Source organism: Cherax quadricarinatus, chromosome 81 (assembly GCF_038502225.1).
Source record: "Cherax quadricarinatus isolate ZL_2023a chromosome 81, ASM3850222v1, whole genome shotgun sequence".
Taxonomy (NCBI): Eukaryota; Metazoa; Arthropoda; class Malacostraca; order Decapoda; family Parastacidae; genus Cherax; species Cherax quadricarinatus.
This window is the reverse complement of record NC_091372.1, coordinates 16,732,806-16,755,265: the sequence shown is the minus strand read 5'-3', so window position 1 is coordinate 16,755,265 and position 22,460 is coordinate 16,732,806. Positions and strand designations below refer to the sequence as shown.

Below are 22,460 nucleotides of genomic sequence, written 5' to 3'. Positions count from 1 at the left end.
GAAGGGAGCCAGTATATATATATGGGAGGGGGCCGGCCCGGGAGTATTAAAACACGAGGAGGTATTAGTATAATTGTAGTAGTAGTAATACCATTTGTAGTAGTTGTAGCAGTAGCAGTAGTAGTAGCAGTAGTAGTAGCAGTAGTAGTAGCAGTAGTAGTAGCAGTAGTAGTAGCAGTAGTAGTAGCAGTAGTAGTAGCAGTAGTAGAGGTAGACCAAGAACAAAAGAAAATAAGAATATATGAGCACTTTTGGAGAGGTAATGGACTAAGAGGGTAGTACAAAAATCCAGAGTAAAATACACATAGACCAGAGCACTCCAGGCAGAAGAAAGTAAAGGCAAAATATCGAGAAGGAGAAGAAAGAAGCGGAGGAGATAAAGATCAGGCCAGAGAGTGGAGTCTTATCGAAGCTATAGGAGTGGCAATGCAGGAGAGGTAATGGCCCACAAGAGCAGCACAAGAATTAAGGGGGTAAAAAACACACCAGGAAGAAGAAATGAAAGACAAAGAAAATATAGGAAAGGAGAAAGAGTAATGAGAGGAGGAGAAAAGATCAGTCACGTGTATCCTGAAGCTTAATTTACTTGACAGTGTAATGAGAAATGAAGGATTTCTACAGAGACAAAGCCAGGACTAAGATTCATATTGTAAGAAAGTTGTGTAATCTGCTTACCGTCCTTCCAGGGTAGCATAGTGACTCCATCTGGACACTTGTGCCTTCCATCGGACCTCAGTATCTGTGGTTCTCACTCTGCTGTGCAACGTATTTTGTCTAGACTTCCCTTAATGTCAATGACCTCCGTCCTCACATATGACCGTTGAGGCCATGCAGCCCAAATTGGTCAGCTGATGCCCTGGCGCAAATGCATTTATGTTTGGTGAGTATGATGGAGGCTAGGAGAAGTGCTACACATGATGGAGGCTAGGAGAAGTGCTACACATGATGGAGGCTAGGAGAAGTGCTACACATGATGGAGGCTAGGAGAAGTGCTACACCAATTCAAATGGCCTGTTGGTCGAGCCGAGTGCCCAAGGAGGAATTAGAATCAGCTAAAAGGAAATCTCATGAATGTGTTGCCTTCACCACTAGGAGACGAGTTTTGTCGTTTTCTGAGGTATTTTTTAGCACTGTGCTTGCGTTTTTTTCCACGATTAACTTGTCCAAGTGGGACTGCCTATGATCTCTGGAAGAAACTGGTCTGCTTGAAGAGTCTGCTAGGTTGTCCCACTGCATGGCTGCTTAGATAAGCTTTCCGTCTGGGAGAAGCTGGTCTGCTTGAAGAGTCTGCTAAGTTGTCCCACTGCATGGCTGCTTAGATAAACTTTCCGTCTGGGAGAAGCTGGTCTGCTTGAAGAGTCTGCTAAGTTGTCCCACTGCATGGCTGCTTCGATGAACTTTGCGTCTGAGAGAAGCTGGTCTGCTTGAAGAGTCTGCTAGGTTGTCCCACTGCATGGCTGCTTAGATAAACTTTCCGTCTGGGAGAAGCTGGTCTGCTTGAAGAGTCTGCTAGGTTGTCCCACTGCATGGCTGCTTCGATGAACTTTGCGTCTGGGAGAAGCTGGTCTGCTTGAAGAGTCTGCTAGGTTGTCCCACTGCATGGCTGCTTCGATGAACTTTGCGTCTGGGAGAAGCTGGTCTGCTTTAAGAGTCTGCTAGGTTGTCCCACTGCATGGCTGCTTCGATGAACTTTGCGTCTGGGAGAAGCTGGTCTGCTTGAAGAGTCTGCTAGGTTGTCCCACTGCATGGCTGCTTAGATAAACTTTCCGTCTGGGAGAAGCTGGTCTGCTTGAAGAGTCTGCTAGGTTGTCCCAGTGCATGGCTGCTTCGATGAACTTTCCGTCTGGGAGAAGCTGGTCTGCTTGAAGAGTCTGCTAGGTTGTCCCACTGCATGGCTGCTTCGATGAACTTTGCGTCTGGGAGAAGCTGGTCTGCTTGAAGAGTCTGCTAGGTTGTCCCACTGCATGGCTGCTTCGATGAACTTTACGTCTTGAGTTCCTACTGCACATCTCAAGCGTTCGGGGACAATCTCCTTGACTAGTTCACTGAAAGCCAAACACTAGGACAGAAATGCGGGTAAAGTTACATACGTTGCCTTGCGCACCCCTGTACCTCCCAGTCGCAATGAAGGAGTTGCTTTATCCCACTGGTGATCTTCTAGTGACAGATTCATTGCCTCCCTAAAGATAGATCTCAGGAGTGGGTTGCTGAAGGAGGCTGAACACCTTATGCGGAGATAGAGGACGTTATGGGTATCCTCTGGTTTTACCTTCGTTTCTCCTGGATTTAATATGAAATCAACTTGTCCTAATTGTTTAACTAGTATTACTTACGAACACAGGTTATGAATGCCCTGTCGTAATGGAATTTGGAGAAAAACAAACTCAGCAGATAAATTGTAATGTGTATCTTACATTGCAGTCGCTTAACCTTCTGCAACTGTAACCGTACAGTAACTTTGCGCAGTTGTTGGTAAACAGATGTACCGACAGGCCGGGCACATTCACGGCAAGGTGAGGATAGTTGTGGAGAAATCTGATATAACGTCATCAGATCCTCACAAGGCCAACTGTCTCCTATTACCTCGCGATCAGAGAGTCTCTGATCGCGGGTTCTAACCCCACCCGTGGTATGGTTTGTTTACAATTGTGTCATTACGATTTCGTGAGTCATGTTCCATTGTTAAGTACAATACAACTAAAGCCAGACTATAATTCCTCACCATTACTAGCGTGCAGCAATCATGGTGACCTTGGTGTCAAATTAACGTTGGGTGATGTTTACAGTTCTGTTTCACTGAACAGTGGCGAAGTGTTTTCATCGGTGTTTGGAGTACCGCTGCCTGTCGTATTTCAATTCTTGAAGTGGACTCTGAGGCCCGAGGCCGCACTGCGGTGGACCTCTCCTTTCTGTATGCTTACTAGCATCACCTCCTCTACTTCACTCACGGGTTTGATAATATGTGATGTCTCCTCTGTTATTCTTCCTTTTATGGCTTCAGTGGACCAGTAAACGATCTCTGTGGAATTACACACCTGATCCGCCTTCTTTTGCATGTGTATCTTCTCTTGTGGGAACGTTAGCGATCTCTCAGCTGCTGCCTCTGTTACACTGGTTGTAGAGCTGCGGGTGCCATTATGGAGAGCCACTCATGTATTTATCCAACCTAAATTTGAAACTACCCAAAGTCCTAGCCTCAATAACCCAACTAGGTAGACTGTTCCACTCATCTACTACCCTATTTCCAAACCAATACTTTCCTATGTCCTTTCTAAATCTAAACTTATCTAATTTAAATCCATTACTGCGGGTTCTCTCTTGGAGAGATATCCTCAAGACCTTGTTAATATCCCCTTTATTAATACCTATCTTCCACTTATACACTTCGATCAGGTCTCCCCTCATTCTTCGTCTAACAAGTGAATGTAACTTAAGAGTCTTCAATCTTTCTTCATAAGGAAGATTTCTAATGCTATGTATTAATTTAGTCATCCTACGCTGAATGTTTTCTAACAAATTTATGTCCATTCTGTAATATGGAGACCCGAATTGAGCTGCTTAATCTAGGTGAGGCCTTACTAATGATGTATAAAGCTGCAGTATGACCTCTGGACTTCTGTTGCTTACACTTCTTGATATAAATCCCAGTAATCTATTTGCCTTATTACGTACGCTTAGGCATTGCTGTCTTGGTTTAAGGTTGCTGCTTACCATAACCCCCAAGTCCTTTTCGCAATCTGTATGGTTAAGTTCTACATTATTTAACTTATAAGTGCTAGGGTTATGGACACTCCCGAGCTTCAGAACCTTGCATTTATCTACATTGAACTGCATCTGCCACTTTTCTGACCAAGAGTAGAGTTTGTCTAAATCCTCCTGAAGTTCCCTAACATCTACGTTTGAATCAATTATCCTACCTATCTTCGTGTCATCGGCGAATTTGCTCATATCACTAGTAATTCCTTCATCAAGATCATTGATATATATTATAAACAACAACGGGCCCAAGACTGATCCCTGTGGAACGCCACTTGTTACTGATCCCCACTCGGATTTAACCCCATTTATGGACACTCTTTGCTTCCTGTCTGTGAGCCATGATTCGATCCACGAGAGCACTTTTCCCCCAGTGCCATGAGCTGCTACTTTCTTCAACAGTCTTTGGTGCGGAACTCTATCAAATGCCTTACTAAAATCTAAGTAAATAATATCAAATTCTTTATCGTGGTCAACAGCCTCAAAAGCTTTACTGAAAAAAGTTAATAAATTAGTTAGACAAGACCGGCCTCTTGTGAATCCATGCTGAGTATCATTAATCAAGCTATGCTTATCGAGATGGCTTCTTATAATCTCAGCTATAATTGACTCTAGTAATTTGCCTACAATTGAGGTCAGGCTTATTGGGCGGTAATTTGACGGTAACGACTTGTCCCCTGTTTTAAAAATAGGAATTACATTAGCCATCTTCCACATATCAGACACTGCACCTGTTTGAAGAGATAAATTAAAAATATTAGTTAATGGTTCACAGACTTCCATTTTGCATTCCTTTAGAACCCTTGAAAAAACCTCATCAGGACCCGGTGACTTATTTTGCTTCAGTCGGTCTATCTGCTTCGCAACCATTTCACTAGTGACTGTGATGTTACATAATTTATCTTCTTCTGATCCACTATAAAAATTAATTACCAGAATATTATTAGTGTCTTCCTTTGTAAAAACCGAGAGAAAATAATTATTTAAAATCGAGCACATTTCATTCTCTTTGTCAGTAAGATGCCCATAGTTATTTTTAAGGGGACCTATCTTATCTCTGACTTTTGTTCTATAGACCTGGAAAAAACTTTTTGGGTTAGTTTTAGAATCCCTAGCAACTTTAATTTCATAGTCCCTTTTAGCTTTTCTTATCCCCTTTTTAATGTCCCTCTTAATGTCAATATACTGATTCATAAGATGACCCTCGCCTCTTTTGATACGCCTATAAATTCCTTTCTTAAGCCCTAGTAGATATTTCAGCCTATTATTCATCCATTTTGGGTCATTTCTATTTGATCTAATTTCCTTATAAGGGATAAACGTTCTTTGAGCAGCATGTATTGTGTTCAGAAAACTGTCATATTGAAAGCTCTCTTCGTTACCCCAGTCAACAGATGATAAGTGTTCTCTAAGCCCATCGTAATCTGCTAAGCGAAAATCTGGGACTGTTACTGAGTTATCCCTACTATCATACTTCCATTCAATTCTACATGTAATTGATTTGTGGTCGCTAGCACCCAGTTCCTCTGAAACTTCTAAATTATTAACAAGGGATTCATTGTTTGCCAGAACTAAGTCAAGCAGGTTATTACCCCTTGTAGGTTCTGTCACAAACTGCTTCAAAAAACAATCCTGAACTACTTCTAAGAAATCGTATGATTCTAAATTCCCAGTCAAGAAATTCCAATCAATATGACTAAAGTTAAAGTCTCCTAGAATTACTACATTATCGTGCCTTGTGGCCCTAACAATTTCCTCCCATAGTAGTCTCCCTTGGTCCCTATCTAAATTTGGGGGACGGTATATCACACCTAAAATTAATTTTTCATGTCCCTCTGAAAATTCTATCCAAACAGACTCTGTATGTGTTACTACAGACTTAATACCCGTTTTAATGCAACAGTTCAAGCGATCTCGGACATACAATGCCACCCCACCCCAATTCCCGATACTTCTATCTACTTGGAACAATTTAAAACCCTGAATGTGACATTCTGCAGGCATGTCCCGACTTTTTGAATTAAACCACGTCTCAGTAATGGCAAATACATCTATGTTACCTGCACTAGCAACTAGTCTCAACTCGTCCATCTTATTCCTAGCACTGCGACTATTTGTGTAATAAATATTTAATGACCCTCCTATCTCTTTACTTAACTTGGATTCGATATATTTGGTGAAAGATGGCAGCCAACTGAAGAACGGCGTAAACCTGCTCCTTCACCTGCTGTCACCTGCCCTCATATAACAGTATCAGATGTGCAGGATCGGTAAGTGCGTGTACAGCAGCTCCTCCTTGAACTGCGTGTGGTGTTTTCTCTTCGCGATGTATGGCGGCTGGGAATGAAGAGGTCGCTGAACGTCTCTCTGAACTGTCGCGACATGCCACAGCAGATGGCAAAGTTGATGGGGTAGGAGAATATGATGAAGGAATTGGAGATGATGAAGAAATACATGAGCATGTAGTAGGAATCGTTGGAGAATATAACGATGCCCATGTTGGAGATGATGTGAAGGAGTGTGATTACTGCCAGGGGAATCTCTGTCACCAGGAACACTGACACCACAGCTATCAACATCAGTGTGGTACAGTTGGAGTCACTCAGTTTCTTGCACTCCCTCTTTGAGTTCTTGTCGTGTAGAAGTTTCTTCCTGCGCTTCTGTGCCTCCTTCATGGCCCTGAAGAGGAGAAAGTTGAGCACCACGAGCACCGTGCACGGACCCAAGTGCACAAACACCACCCGGAACCAGAAGTAGATCTGGAAGTAGATGTTTGGAGTGATCTGCGTCACCCAGTCACTGAATCGCTCGCTACAAACACACACACACTCGCCTTGCCATTCAACTTCTGTGGAATCGTACACTGTGTCGAAGATTTTTGGCGCCTGGTGGATGGTGGCAAAGATGAAGATCCAGATGATAGCCTTGATAACACGGGGTAGCGTGCACCAGGTGCGAGCCACAGGAGGGTGACACACGTAGATGTACCGCTGTACCGCCAGGGCCACCGTCAGCCAGATGGAAGCCGTGTGGAACAAGTTAGGGATGTCCTCGTGCAAGAAGCCCCAGGTGTAGCAAGCAGCCTGGGGATAGAGGGGCTTAGCGTGGTTGTTCAGAGTGTACATGTAGAAGAACACGGGCTCTGGGAAGAGCACAGTGAGCATGTCTGAGAGCGCCATAGCCATGAGCACCGCATTTGTTGGAGATCGCATGTGTTGCTGCCCCAAAATAGCCACGATGATAGTGTTGGCCACAGTAGTCACCAGTAGCAACACTGGCATAGCGTACCCATAGAGTGGCATAGCCAGGTCCAGAGGATACAGATTACTAACATTGAGAATGTCGGCGCCATCGTTGTTCAAACAAGTCGTGTTCAGTATCACAAATTTACTGTCGGACAAGTTGATGCCATAATTTACCAGAGTCTCTCCGACCATGGTGGCGGTGGAGGTAGTGAGATATGCATGCAAATGAGCAGAAGTTACTAATTAGGCCTCAACAGCCAGAAAGATCACGCCATCATCATTAACTGTTTAACACTTTCCAAAGACTTCCGACTCACCTTCATTGCTAGTTGTTATCATTTTCCAAAGACTTCCGACTCACCTTCATTGCTAGTTGCTATCATTTTCCAAAGACTTCCGACTCACCTTCATTGCTAGTTGCTATCATTTTCCAAAGACTTCCGACTCACCTTCATTGCTAGTTGCTATCATTTTCCAAAGACTTCCGACTCACCTTCATTGCTAGTTGCTATCATTTGGTAATAAAACTCAAAATTATTTCATGGTGGATAAGCAACACAGACAAACGCCAGACGTTTATTTACTAGCTGGCATTACGAAGGGCGTTCCTGCACTGTTATGTGGCCTGTGGACACTTATGAGAGCGTAATAGCCACGTCACTAACAACATTGACTCCATATGAGCAAGTGACAAATAAAAAAAATCTTATTTTTATCTATAAAAAAGTGTTTTTGGGTTCCATAAGGTCGAGCAAGTCAGAACATCTGCCAGTGTTGTTGTGAAGGATGAATGATAATTGGCCACCGTCACTCTACCACAAGATTTATAATGATGAAGTCAGTGCCAGAGTGTGCCAGAGTGTGCCAGAGTGTGCCAGAGTGTGCCAGTGTGCCAGAGTATGCCAGTGTGCCAGAGTGTGCCAGAAAGAGAAGCAGCGACTGTTCTCTTCACTCCCCGTCTGTTGGAAGACTGACTAGACTCTCCTCTTCTGGCCTCAACCACCACAACATCACCACCACAACATCACCACCACAACATCACCACCACATCACCACCACAACATCACCACAACAACATCACCATCACAACATCACCACAACAACATCACCACCAGAACATCACCACCAGAACATCACAACATCACCACCACAACATCACCACCACAACATCACCACCACAACATCACCACCACAACATCACCACCACAACATCACCACAACATCACCACCACAACATCACCACCACAACATCACCACCACAACATCACCACCACAACATCACCACCACAACATCACCACCACATCACCACATCACCACCACAACATCACCACAACAACATCACCATCACAACATCACCATCACAACATCACCACAACATCGCCACAACATCACATCACCACCACAACATCACAACATCACCACAACATCACCACCACATCACCACAACATCACCACCACAACATCACCATCACAACATCACCATCACATCACCACCACAACATCACCACCAGAACATCACCACCAGAACATCACCACCACAACATCACCACCACAACATCACCACCACAACATCACCACATCACCAACACAACATCACCACAACATCACCATCACAACGTCACCATCACAGCATCACCACATCACCACAACATCACCACCACAACATCACCACCATAACATCACCACATCACCACAACATCACCATCACAACATCACCATCACATCACCACCACAACATCACCACCACAACACCATCACATCACTACCACAATATCACCACCACAACATCACCACCACATCACCATCACATCACTACCACAACATCACCACATCACCAACACATGACCACAACATCACCATCACAACGTCACCATCACAGCATCACCACATCACCACATCACCACCACAACATCACCACCACAACATCACCACATCACCAACACAACATCACCACAACATCATCACAACGTCACCATCACAGCATCACCACATCACCACCACAACATCACCACCACAACATCACCACTACAACATCACCACCACATCAATACCACAACATCACCACCACAACATCACCACATCACCACCACAACATCACCACCACAACATCACCACCACAACATCACCATCACAACATCACCACCACATCACCATCACAACATCACCACCACAACATCACATCATCACAACATCACCACCACAACATCATCACAACATCACCACCAAAACATCACCATCGCAACATCACAACATCATCACAACATCACCACCACAACATCATCACAACATCACCACCACAACATCACTACCACAACATCACCACCACAACATCACCATCACAACATCACTACCACAACATCACCATCACAACATCACCATTACAACATCACTACCACAACATCACCACCACAACATCACCTCCACAACATCACTACTACAACATCACCACCACAACATCACCATCACAACGTCACTACCACAACATCACTACCACAACACAACCATCACAACATCACCATCACATCATCACTACCACAACATTACTACCACAACATCACCATCACAACATCACCATCACAACATCACTACCACAAAATCACCATCACAACATCACCACCACAACATCACCATCACAACATCACTACCACAACATCACCATCACAACATCACCACCACAACATCACCACCACAACATCACCACCACAACATCCCCACAACAACATCACCACCACAACATCACCACCACAACATCACTGCCACAACATCACTACCACAACATCACCATCACATCACCACCACCACATCACTACCACAACATCACTACCACAACATCACCACCACAACAACACTAACACAACATCACTACCACAACATCACCACCACAACATCACCATCACAACATCACTACCACAACATCACCACCACATCATAAAAATCACAACATCACCACCACAACATCATGATGGCAACATCACTACCACAACATTACTACCACAACATCACTACCACAATATCGCTACCACAACATCACCATCACATCACCACCACAACATCACCACCACTACACCATCACATCACTACCACAACATCACCACCACAACATCACCACCACATCACCATCAGAACATCACTACCACAACATCACTACCACAACATCACCATCCCAACATCACCACCACAACATCACCACCACAACATCACCACCACAACACCATCACATCACTACCACAACATCACCATCACAACATCACTACCACAACATCACCACCACAACATCACCACCACAACATCACTACCACAACATCACTACCACAACATCACCACCACAACATCACCACCACAACATCACCACCACAACATCACCACCACAACATCACTACCACAACATCACCACCACAACATCACCACCACAACATCACCACCACAACATCACCACCACAACATCACTACCACAACATCACTACCACAACATCACTACCACAACATCACCACCTCAGCATCACCACCACAAAATCACCACCACAACATCACTACCACAACATCACCACCACAACATCACCACCACATCATCACCATTACAACATCACCACCACAACATCACTACCACAACATCACCACCACAACATCACCACCACAACACCATCACATCACTACCACAACATCACTGCCACAACACCACCATCACAACATCACTACCACAACATCACCATCACAACATCACCACCACAACATCACTACCACAACACCACCACCACAACATCACCATCACAACATCACCACCACAACATCACCACCACAACATCACTACCACAACATCACCACCACAACATCACTACCACAATACCACCACCACAACATCACTACCACAACACCGCCACCACAACATCACCACCACAACATCACTACCACAACACCACCACCACAACATCACTACCACAACATCACCGTCATAACATCACCATCACAACATCACTACCACAAGATCACCATCACAATATCACCACCACAACATCACCACCACAACACCACAACATCACCACCACAACATCACCACCACAACATCACTACCACAACATCACTACCACAATATCACCACCACAACATCACCATCACAACATCACCACCACAACATCACCACCACAACATCACTACCACAACATCACCACCACAACATCACTACCACAATACCACCACCACAACATCACTACCACAACACCGCCACCACAACATCACCACCACAACATCACTACCACAACACCACCACCACAACATCACTACCACAACATCTCCATCACAACATCACCATCACAACATCACTACCACAACATCACCATCACAACATCACCACCACAACATCACCACCACAACACCACAACATCACCATCACAACATCACCATCACAACATCACTACCACAACATCACCATCACAACATCACCACCACAACATCACCACCACATCACCATCACAACATCACCATCACAACATCACTACCACAACATCACCACCACAACACCACCACAACATCACCATCACAACATCACCACCACAACATCACCATCACAACATCACCACCACATCACCATCACAACATCACCACCACCACATCATCACCACAACATCACTACCACTACATTACCATCACATCACCACCACAACATCACCACCACATCACCATCACAACATCACTACCACAACATCACCACCACATCACCATCACAAAATCACCATCACAACATCACTACCACAACATCACCACCACAACATCACCACCACATCACCATCACAACATCACTATCACAACATCACTACCACAACATCACCACCACAACACCACCACAACATCACCATCACAGCATCACCACCACAACATCACCATCACAACATCACCACCACATCACCATCACAACATCACTACCACAACATCACCACCACAACATCACCACCACAACATCACTATCACAACATCACCACCACAACATCACCATCACAACATCACCACCACAACATCACCATCACAACATCACCACCACAACATCACCATCACAACATCACCACCACAACATCACCATCACAACATCACCACCACATCGCCATCACAACATCACAACCACAACATCACCACCACAACACCACCACAACATCACCATCACAACATCACCACCACAACATCACTATCACAACATCACCACCACAACATCACCACCACAACACCACCACAACATCACCATCACATCACCACCACAACATCACCATCACAACATCACCACCACATCACCTTCACAACATCACTACCACAACATCACCACCACAACATCACCACCCCCACAACACCATCACAACATCACTACCACAACATCACTACCACAACATCACTACAACAACATCACCACCACAACATCACCACCACCACAACATCACCATCACAACATCACCACCACAACATCACCACCACAACATCACCACCCCCACAACACCATCACAACATCACTACCACAACATCACTACCACAACATCACTACAACAACATCACCACCACAACATCACCACCACCACAACATCACCATCACAACATCACCACCACCACAACACCTCCACAACATCACCTGGTACCACAACATCACCACCACAACATCACCACCACCACAACACCATCACAACATCACTACCACAACATCACCACCACAACATCACCACCACATCACCATCACAACATCACCATCACAAGATCACTACCACAACATCACCACCACAACACCACCACAACATCACCATCACAACATCACCACCACAACATCACCATCACAACATCACCACCATATCACCATCACAACATCACTACCACAACATCACCTCCACAACACCACCGCACTTCACCACTAATATCCACTATTACAGCCACCCTATCTCCAACACGACCACAAGCAACACTATGACAACGTCTATTACCCCTACAATACAAACTCAGCCACCACCTTAACTTGCAGTATTATCACCATTGCGACAACCATCACCAACCTGACACCATTACATCTACTACCACCACAACCAACATTGCTACTACTTCTACTACCAGCATGTACCAGCATTTAGAGAACCGTCACCACAATCACCATTACCCTCACACCTGGAGATACCTGGAGAGAGTTCGGGGGTCAGCGCCCCCGCTGGCCGGTCTGTGACCAGGCCTCGCGGTGAACCAGGACCTGATACTCATAATTATTTCAACCCTTATCACTACCTCCACTACAACCTTCAACAATCACCGTAACTCCCACCATTATCACTACCACTCCTTAAAACACCCCAACTACTCCAATACTTCTTGCACCATCACCACTACCACTCCTTAAAACACCCCAACTACTCCAATACTTCTTGCACCATCACCACTACCACTCCTTAAAACACCCCAACTACTCCAATACTTCTTGCACCATCACCACTACCACTCCTTAAAACACCCCAACTACTCCAATACTTCTTGCACCATCACCACTACCACTCCTTAAAACATCCCAACTACTCCAATACTTCTGGCGCCATCACCACTACCACTCCTTAAAACACCCCAACTACTCCAATACTTCTGGCGCCATCACCACTACCACTCCTTAAAACACCCCAACTACTCCAATACTTCTTGCACCATCACCACTACCACTCCTTAAAACACCCCAACTACTCCAATACTTCTTGCACCATCACCACTACCACTCCTTAAAACACCCCAACTACTCCAATACTTCTTGCACCATCACCACTACCACTCCTTAAAACACCCCAACTACTCCAATACTTCTTGCACCATCACCACTACCTCACTCTCACCACTAATTTTTGCATTAATTTCAAGACGTCTCTACCTCACATTGTGCTTGGTTCTTAATCAGAATCAAGGCTTATTAAGTTAGTATAAAAACGCTGATATACCAAGAAAATTTTGAGTAAAATCAATCATTAAATCAAAGCTGAATTGGCCCATTCAAAATAATGTGCTGACAAGCCAAAAAAAAAATTTACCCTTATAGTCATAACCAAAATCGTCATCGAATGCCTATTTTCATGACCTTTATCCTCTCCCTCATCCATAAAATTCCCAACCCAATTCACCACTGCCTCTGCTCTGGCGTCGTCTGCACAACCACACAACTCCCACCTCCTCCCCCTGCATCATCACCTGAACCAACAATACACACATCACTATTACTAGTATAATGGCACCAAGCACTGTAAACAGCGCCATCACAGCGGTGGTTGTAGCCGTCACACCAAAAACATGTTTGCGGTTATCGCGACCGTGTGTTATGTGTTGATATTTCATTTGTTTATCGTCTGGGTTTGCAAGTGTGTCGTGCTGTTGTATGTCTGTGTGATTATGTTGTATATGTGTTTGTGGTTACGTTGTGAGCCTGTGAGTGGTGTTGTGTCCCTCTGTGATGGTGCGTGTGTGTGTGTGCTCATCTATTTGTGGTTGCAGGGGTCGATTAGTAGTTCTTGGCCCCGCCTCTTCACTGATTGCTACTAGGTCCTCTCTCTCCCTGCTCCATGAACTTTATCAAACCTCGTCTTAAAGCTATGTATGGTTCCTGCCTCCACTACGTCACTTTTTAGGCAATTTCACTTCCTGACAAATCTATGACTGAAGAAATACTTCCTAACATCCCTTTGACTCATCGGAGTCTTCAGCTTCCGATTGTGACCTCTTGTTTCTGTGTCCTATCACTGGAATATCTTGTCTTTGTCCACCTTGTAAATTCCTTGCAGTATTTTATATGTCGTTTTCATGTCTCCCCTGACCCTCCTGTCCTCCAGTGTCATCAGGCCGATTTCCCTAAACATTTCTTCGTAGGACAATCCCCTTAGCTCTGGAACTAGTGTTGTTGCAAACCTTTGCACTTTCTCTAATTTCTTGACGTGCTTGACCAGGTGTGGGTTCCAAACTGGTGCTGCATACTCCAGTATGGGCCTGACGTACACGGTGTACAGTGTCTTGAACGATTGCTCACTCAGGTATGGGAAAGCTTTTCTTCGGTTTCCAGGCACCCATATGCTGCAGCAGTTATCTGGTTGATGTGTGCCTCAGATGTGCTCGGTATTATACTCACCCCAAGATCTTTCTCCTAAAGTGAGGTTTGCAGTCTTTGGCAATCTAGACTGTGAAGACTTACTCAGCCCTGTAACAACTTCAGACAGTATTACCAAGGCTGGCTCCTCCTCAGGAAAATTAATGAATAGAAAAAGAAATAATAACAGACAAACATAAACACTTTATTATATAGAAAATATAAAATATAAAACACTTAAATATGAAATATTAATCCTACATTAAAGAAAATGAAAAAGGAAAAATGTAAATGATAACTGAATTCAATGCTAATATATATAGGGGTGTCTGGTGTTGGTGACACTGTGTTGTTGAAATCGTAGTCGTTGCTGATGATGAAGGGGGGGGGGTCGCAGGTGTTGGTGACGACCCACTGGCTAGTTCTTCACAGTATAGCCTTCAGTATTATATCCCGATGACAGGAAAGCAGGTTCTTTACCGTTGCAATGATGTGGGGTTACGTCCTGCAATTTCATACTGGTGCACAGGTAATTAAATCCAAAAAGGGGAAGTCTCAGGACGTTAGTCCATCTCCACCAGTTCTTCTCGTTGATTGGCAGGTGACCCTCTCTGTCATCCAAGCTGGAAAGATAGACAGGTTACCCACTGCTTAAATAATCACTCTCCATGATAAGTACAATACCTAAAAGATGTGGTGATTATTACAACAATCAACATAGAGCAAGGCTGAAAAGACTAAATTTATTATTGGTCAAAAGTGAAGCTTTCAACCCATAAGTCCACTAGAATACAAGGCAGGCATGTACTTACAGTAGTGCTGGGAGCTGTGAGTCTAGTGATTTACTGTTTGGACCGGAGCCCCACACATTACCTTTCGGTGGGGGGGGGGGAAGGGATAGCGGGAGCTAGACTGACCCTACCTTAACAAGTAGCCGGCAATGAAACTATTGTTACTATATACTCCCTCGCTACTCCTATCTATTGAACTTTTCCCTCACATAGACTATACTCTCTCTGCGGTCTTCTTTGCCCTTGCTCGATTTTCATGACTTTGCATTTGGAGGGGTTAAATTCAAGGAGCCAGTTACTGGACTCGGCTTGTAGCCTGTCCAGGTCTCTTTGTATTCCTGCATGATCCTCATCCAATTTAATTCTCATGGTTAACTTCACATCATCTGCAAACAAGGACACTTCTGAGTCTATCTCTTCCGTCATGTCATTCACATATTCCAAAAACAGCACAGGTCCTAGGACTGTGCTCGTCACAGGCGTCACAGGCGCCCACTCTGACACCTCGTCACATACCATGATTCGTTGTTGCCTCCCTGTCAGATATTCTCTGATCCATTGCAGTGCCTTTCCTGTCATGTGTGCCTGATCCTCTAGCTTTTGCATTAACCTCTTGTGAGGAACGTATCGAAGGCCTTCTTGCAGTCCAACAAAATGCAATCTATCCACACCTCTGTCTTGTGTCTTACTTCCGTTACCTTTTTATGAAACTCCAGTAGGCTTGTAATAGGATTTTCCTTCCCTGAAACCGTGCTGATTGTTGTTTATAAGCTTGTTTCTTTCTAGCTGCTCCACCACTCTCCTGACAATTTTCTCTATGACTCTGCATACTATACACGTCAGTGACACAGGTCTGAAGTTTAATGTCTCGTGTCTGTCTCCTTTTTTTAAAAATTGGGACTACATTTGCCAACTTCTATACCTCAGGTAGTTGCCCAGTTTTAATAGATGTGTTGAACATTTTTGTTAATGGCACACACAGCATCTCTGGTCCCTCTCTAAGGACCCACGGAGAGATGTCCAGTCCCACCGCCTTTAAGGTATCAAGTTCACATAGCAGCTTCTTCACCTCCTCCTCGATTGTGTGTATTTCATCCAGCACTTGTTGGTGTATCCCTCGTTGGTGTGTTTCCCTATTCTGACTTCCTGGAGTCCTTCCTGTCTCCACTGTAAATACTTCTTTTAAACTCATGTTGAGCTCCTCACATACTTCTTGGTCGTTTCTTGTGAATTCCCCACATTCCTTCCTCAGCTTGATTACCTGGTCCTTGACTGTTGTTGTTCTCCTGATGTGGCTATACATCAGCTTCGGATCAGACTTGACTTTCGATGCTATTAGCCATTTTCTTACTGTCGTCGAGCTTCCCTTCTTATTTGTGCAAATTCGTTTCTGGTTCTTTAGCTAATCTTTTTATTTTCCTGGGTTCTATGTCTTCTGTATTTTTCCATTCTCTAGTGCACTTAATTTTTGGATTCCTACACTTCTGGGCGAACCAAGGATTCGTACTGGTCTTCCCATTATTCCTGTTGTCCTTGCGAACAAACCTCTCATCTGCATCCATGCATTTTGTTGTCACGTAGTCCATTTGTTTGACTGGTTTTGCTGCCAATTCTCTTTTCCAATGAACATCCTGCAGGAAGTTCCTCATGCCTGTGTAGTTCCCCGTTTTGTGGTTTACCTTCTTCCGTCCTATTCTTGCTACCCTCTCCACTTGTAGCTCAATTATATTTTTCAAAGCTCAGAACCACGTATTCACTAGCTCTAAGGGGTTTTTCGTACATATCCTCGATATCCGAACTACTCATGGTGTATATTAGGTCCATTTTTGCTGGCTCATCTTCACCTGTCTCTCTCTGGTAGTGTCCCTAACATGTTGATGCATGAGGTTTTCCAGTGCAACATCCATCATCTTGGCCCTTCATGTTTTGAGACCCCCATGGGGATTCAGGATTTCCCAGTCAATCTCCCTGTGATTGAAATCATCCATAACTAGTAACTTTGCTCCCCCCATGTGAGCTCCTCTTGCCACCTCGGCTAGTGTGTCCACCATTGCCCTGTTGCTCTCTTTGTATTCTTCTCTTGGCCTTCTGCAGTTCTCTGATAGGCTGTACATCACTCTAATTAGCACCTTAAAGCCCCCAGACTGGATTGTTAGCACTATGTAGTCCTTTTCGCCCATTCCAACCATTCCTTCGAATTCCTCAAATCCCCACCAGTTTTTAATAAGCAGTGCAACTCCTCATCCTCCCCCTCTGCTCCCTCTGTCTTTCCTCAGAGTCTGATATCCAGGTGGAAAGATTGTATCTGTTATCGTCCTGGTGAGTTTCGTTTCTGTGAATGCTGTTATGTGTGGGGATATCTCCTTGATTCTTTCATGTCAGTCCTCATACTTATTTGTTATTCCATCTGCATTTGTATACCAAACCTTCAACTTCTTTTCTAAAACTGTGGTCTGGGTGGTACTTTGGGGTTGGGGAAATGGCAGACCTGACGAGGAACTATGGAGGACTGCTGTGAAGGTGGAGTTTGTAATGAGGTGAGTGGAGGCATTGGGTACAGTATGTGGATTTTGGGTTAGAATGTTTGGTTGCATTGGAGTTGTCGGGGTTGGGGGTTTCTGTATGGTCTGCATGTGAGAGAGGTTGTATTTGATCTTCCTGTTGAGTCTGGGTTCTCCTGTCCATCTCCCTTGTTGCCTCTCTTTCCTCCTTTCGTCTTTGTACCCTCTCTTTCAGTTTCTACCTTTCTTCTCATGTTTTGTCGTGGTCGAGATACACCCTCCAGTATGCTGATATGTCCATTAGTCATGCTTACACCTGCATGATCCAGTTTCCAGCAAATTCTGCCTTGCAAATCACTCTGACTGGCCGGTTTCTTTCTCTTGCAAACCCCCCTGTTCTCAGAAAATTTGCCAGCTGGACATGAGCAGAAGCTCATATCCAAGATCTTGAGATCATATTCTTGCTGTGACTAGTCACAGCAAGAATATGATCTTAGGGTCATGTTCTTGCTGTTACTAGAGGAGAAAAACAAGATGTTCAAAGAATTACAAGAAGACCAGATATAAATGACTGATTCTCTTTGGGATCGAACGAAAGTCAACAGGAATGCCGAGAACTTCATAAGGGGAATCCAGAGGGAGAACAATGGAGCAGCTACCATGCAAGCAGTCCATGTTTACAATGGTAAATGGTTTACATGAATCATGGTTTTCGAAGAGTTACATTCATGGGGAGAGCTAAACCGTAAAGGTTATGAACGCCTCTGAGAATGAGAAGCGTTTAGGTTGAATCAAGAAGGAAAAGTCAGCCAATTTCTTGGATCTAGAGCCCCTCGCCGGCGCTTTGTATACAAGTACATGTACAAGGCATACCAGTACATGTACAAGGCATACCAGTACATGTACAAGGTATACCAGTACATGTACAAGGTATACAAGTACATGTACAAGGTACACAAGTATATGTACAAGGTATACAAGTATATGTACAAGGTATACAAGTACATGTACAAGGTATACAAGTACATGTACAAGGTATACAAGTACATGTACAAGGTATACAAGTACATGTACAAGGTATACAAGTACATGTACAAGGTATACAAGTACATGTACAAGGTATACAAGTACATGTACAAGGTATACAATTACATGTACAAGGTATACAAGTACATGTACAAGGTATACAGACCATAGCTGACATCAATGACATACTACTATATAGAAAGTCACTTGTTATGCTGAGCATTTCCCGCAAATTAGGTCAATTTTGTCACAGGATGTGACCCACACCAGTCCACTAACACCCAGGATGTGACCCCACACCAGTCCACTAACACCCAGGATGTGACCCACACCAGTCCACTAACACCCAGGATGTGACCCACACCAGTCCACTAACACCCATGATGCGTCCCACACCAGTCCACTAACACCCAGGATGTGACCCACACCAGTCCACTAACACCCAGGATGCGACCCACACCAGTCCACTAACACCCAGGATGTGACCCACACCATTCCACTAACACTCAGGATGTGATCCACACCAGTTCACTAACACCCAGGATGTGACCCACACCATTCCACTAACACTCAGGATGTGATCCACACCAGTCCACTAACACCCAGGATGCGACCCACACCAGTCCACTAACACCCAGGATGCCACCCACACCAGTCCACTAACACCCAGGATGCGACCCACACCAGTCCACTAACACCCAGGATGCCACCCACACCAGTCCACTAACACCCAGGATGCCACCCACACCAGTCCACTAACACCCATGTCTTTACTGATAAGTAAACATACACAACCTGTGTAAGGAAACACGCACAATGTTTCTACCCCTGCCTTGAGTCGAACCCGGAACTCTGAGAAATTCCCTGTTCAGTATTATGGGTTATTCTTGCATAACATTGAAGGATGTAATCAGCAAGCCACTCAAGATGGCGACTCAGTTTTCGCCTTCCAGGAAGACGAAGGCTGAGTCCATTCCAGCAGTAGTGCCTGAGGGAGGCTCAGAGGCAGATCCAGAGACTCACTGACGAAGGGGAGGTTATAACAAGCCATGGAGAAGCTACTTGGTATAACAATAATCATAACTCAAATTAAGAACTGCAGTGTTAATACTATCCGGACATGAGTAATACTCACGTACCTGGAGTTTACCTGGAGAGGGTTTCGGGGGTCAATGCCGCTGTGGCTCGGTCTGAGACTAGGCTTCGTGGTGGATCAAGGTCTGATCAACCATGCTGTTACTACTGGCCACACGCAAACTGACGTACGAACCAAAGTCCAACTGGTCAGGTACTGACTTTAGGTACCTGTCCAGTGCCTTCTTGAAGACAACCAGGGGTTTTGAAGACAGCCAGGTGTTTTGAAGACCGCCAGGGGTCTTGAAGACAGCCAGGGGTCTTGAAGACAGCCAGGTGTCTTGAAGACAGCCAAGGGTCTTGAAGAAAGCCAGGGGTCTTGAAGACAGCCAGGGGTCTTTAAGGCAGCCAGGGGTCTATTGGCAATCCCCCTTATGTATGCTGGGAGGCAGTTGAACAGTCTTGGGCCCCGGACACTTACTGTGCTGTCTCTCAGTGTACTCGTGGCGCCCCTGCTTTTCATAGGGGGAATGTTGCATCTCCTGCCGAGTCTTTTGCTTTCATATGCAGTGATTTTCGTGAGCAAGTTTGGTACTAATCCCTCTAAGATTTTCCAAGTGTATATTATCAAGTATCTCTCTCGCCTGCGTTCCTGGGAATACAAATCGAGGGCCTTCAACCGTTCCCAGAAATTCACGTGCCTTATCGTACTTATATGTGCCGCATATATTTATTTTAGTCAGTAATATCTACAGAATTTTTTTTGTGGATAATGTCATTGTATAACCGTGGATAATTAAACTGAAGAGAAGACTGACCATCGTCCCTCAAACACAGGTATTGTTATCACATCAGAAATACTGCTCAGCCACAGATGAGCATCCTCTGGAACACAGATTAATATTGGTTTAATAATCCAGAGTAATTAATATGGTGCAGCATCCCTAATATTCAAAGATTCCGTAAGGATTACTTTACTATACAATTAGTTTATTGTTTGGGTATTTAATAAATCGAAATAAAATATTATGAATCTTGCGGATACACAAGAAAGTGATTTAAATAATGACTTGAATTTAAATCATAATCTATAAGACAGTTAACCAGACAATACTTAAAACCCGGTGACCAATATTTTGTGTGTTGTTGTGGTGTATCATATCAAATGTATCAGAAATTAATTACCTCTCTTATCCGTATCCAATAAAACTGTTATTAAACATTAATGGGTGAGCCATCCTGTTTAAATAGAATGATCTTACTAGAGCGAGCACCACTGTATGTGTATCTGGAATGATCTTACTTGAGTGAGTAGCACTGTATGTGTATCTGGAATGATCTTACTTGAGTGAGTAGCACTGTATGTGTATCTGGAATGATCTTACTTGAGTGAGTAGCACTGTATGTGTATCTGGAATGACCTTACTTGAGTGAGTAGCACTGTATGAGTATCTGGAATGACCTTACTTGAGTGAGTAGCACTGTATGAGTATCTGGAATGACCTTACTAGAGTGAGCACCACTGTATGTGTATCTGGAATGACCTTACTAGAGCGAGCAGCACTGTATGTTTAGCTAATATGATCTTACGTGAGTGAGTAGCACTGTATGTGTATCTGGAATGACCTTACTTGAGCGAGCACCACTGTATGTGTATCTGGAATGACCTTACTTGAGCGAGCACCACTGTATGTGTATCTGGAATGACCTTACTTGAGTGAGTAGCACTGTATGTGTATCTGGAATGACCTTACTTGAGCGAGCACCACTGTATGTGTATCTGGAATGACCTTACTTGAGTGAGTAGCACTGTATGTGTATCTGGAATGACCTTACTAGAGCGAGCAGCACTGTATGTGTATCTGGAATGACCTTACTTGAGCGAGCACCACTGTATGTGTATCTGGAATGACCTTACTAGAGCGAGCACCACTGTATGTGTATCTGGAATGACCTTACTAGAGCGAGCACCACTGTATGTGTAACTGGAATGACCTTACT

The 22,460-nt window shown here is 44.4% G+C and overlaps 1 protein-coding gene across 1 annotated transcript; it reads right to left on the bottom strand.

Annotated features, from left to right (window-relative positions):
• Positions 1-5,996: 5,996 nt before the first annotated feature.
• On the bottom strand, positions 5,997-7,484 carry LOC128699944 (sex peptide receptor-like). Its single transcript, XM_070102487.1, has one exon. It carries the CDS (start codon positions 7,191-7,193, stop codon positions 5,997-5,999), a length of 1,197 nt encoding a protein of 398 aa, XP_069958588.1. The 5' UTR covers positions 7,194-7,484.
• Between the last annotated feature and the right edge of the window lie 14,976 nt (positions 7,485-22,460).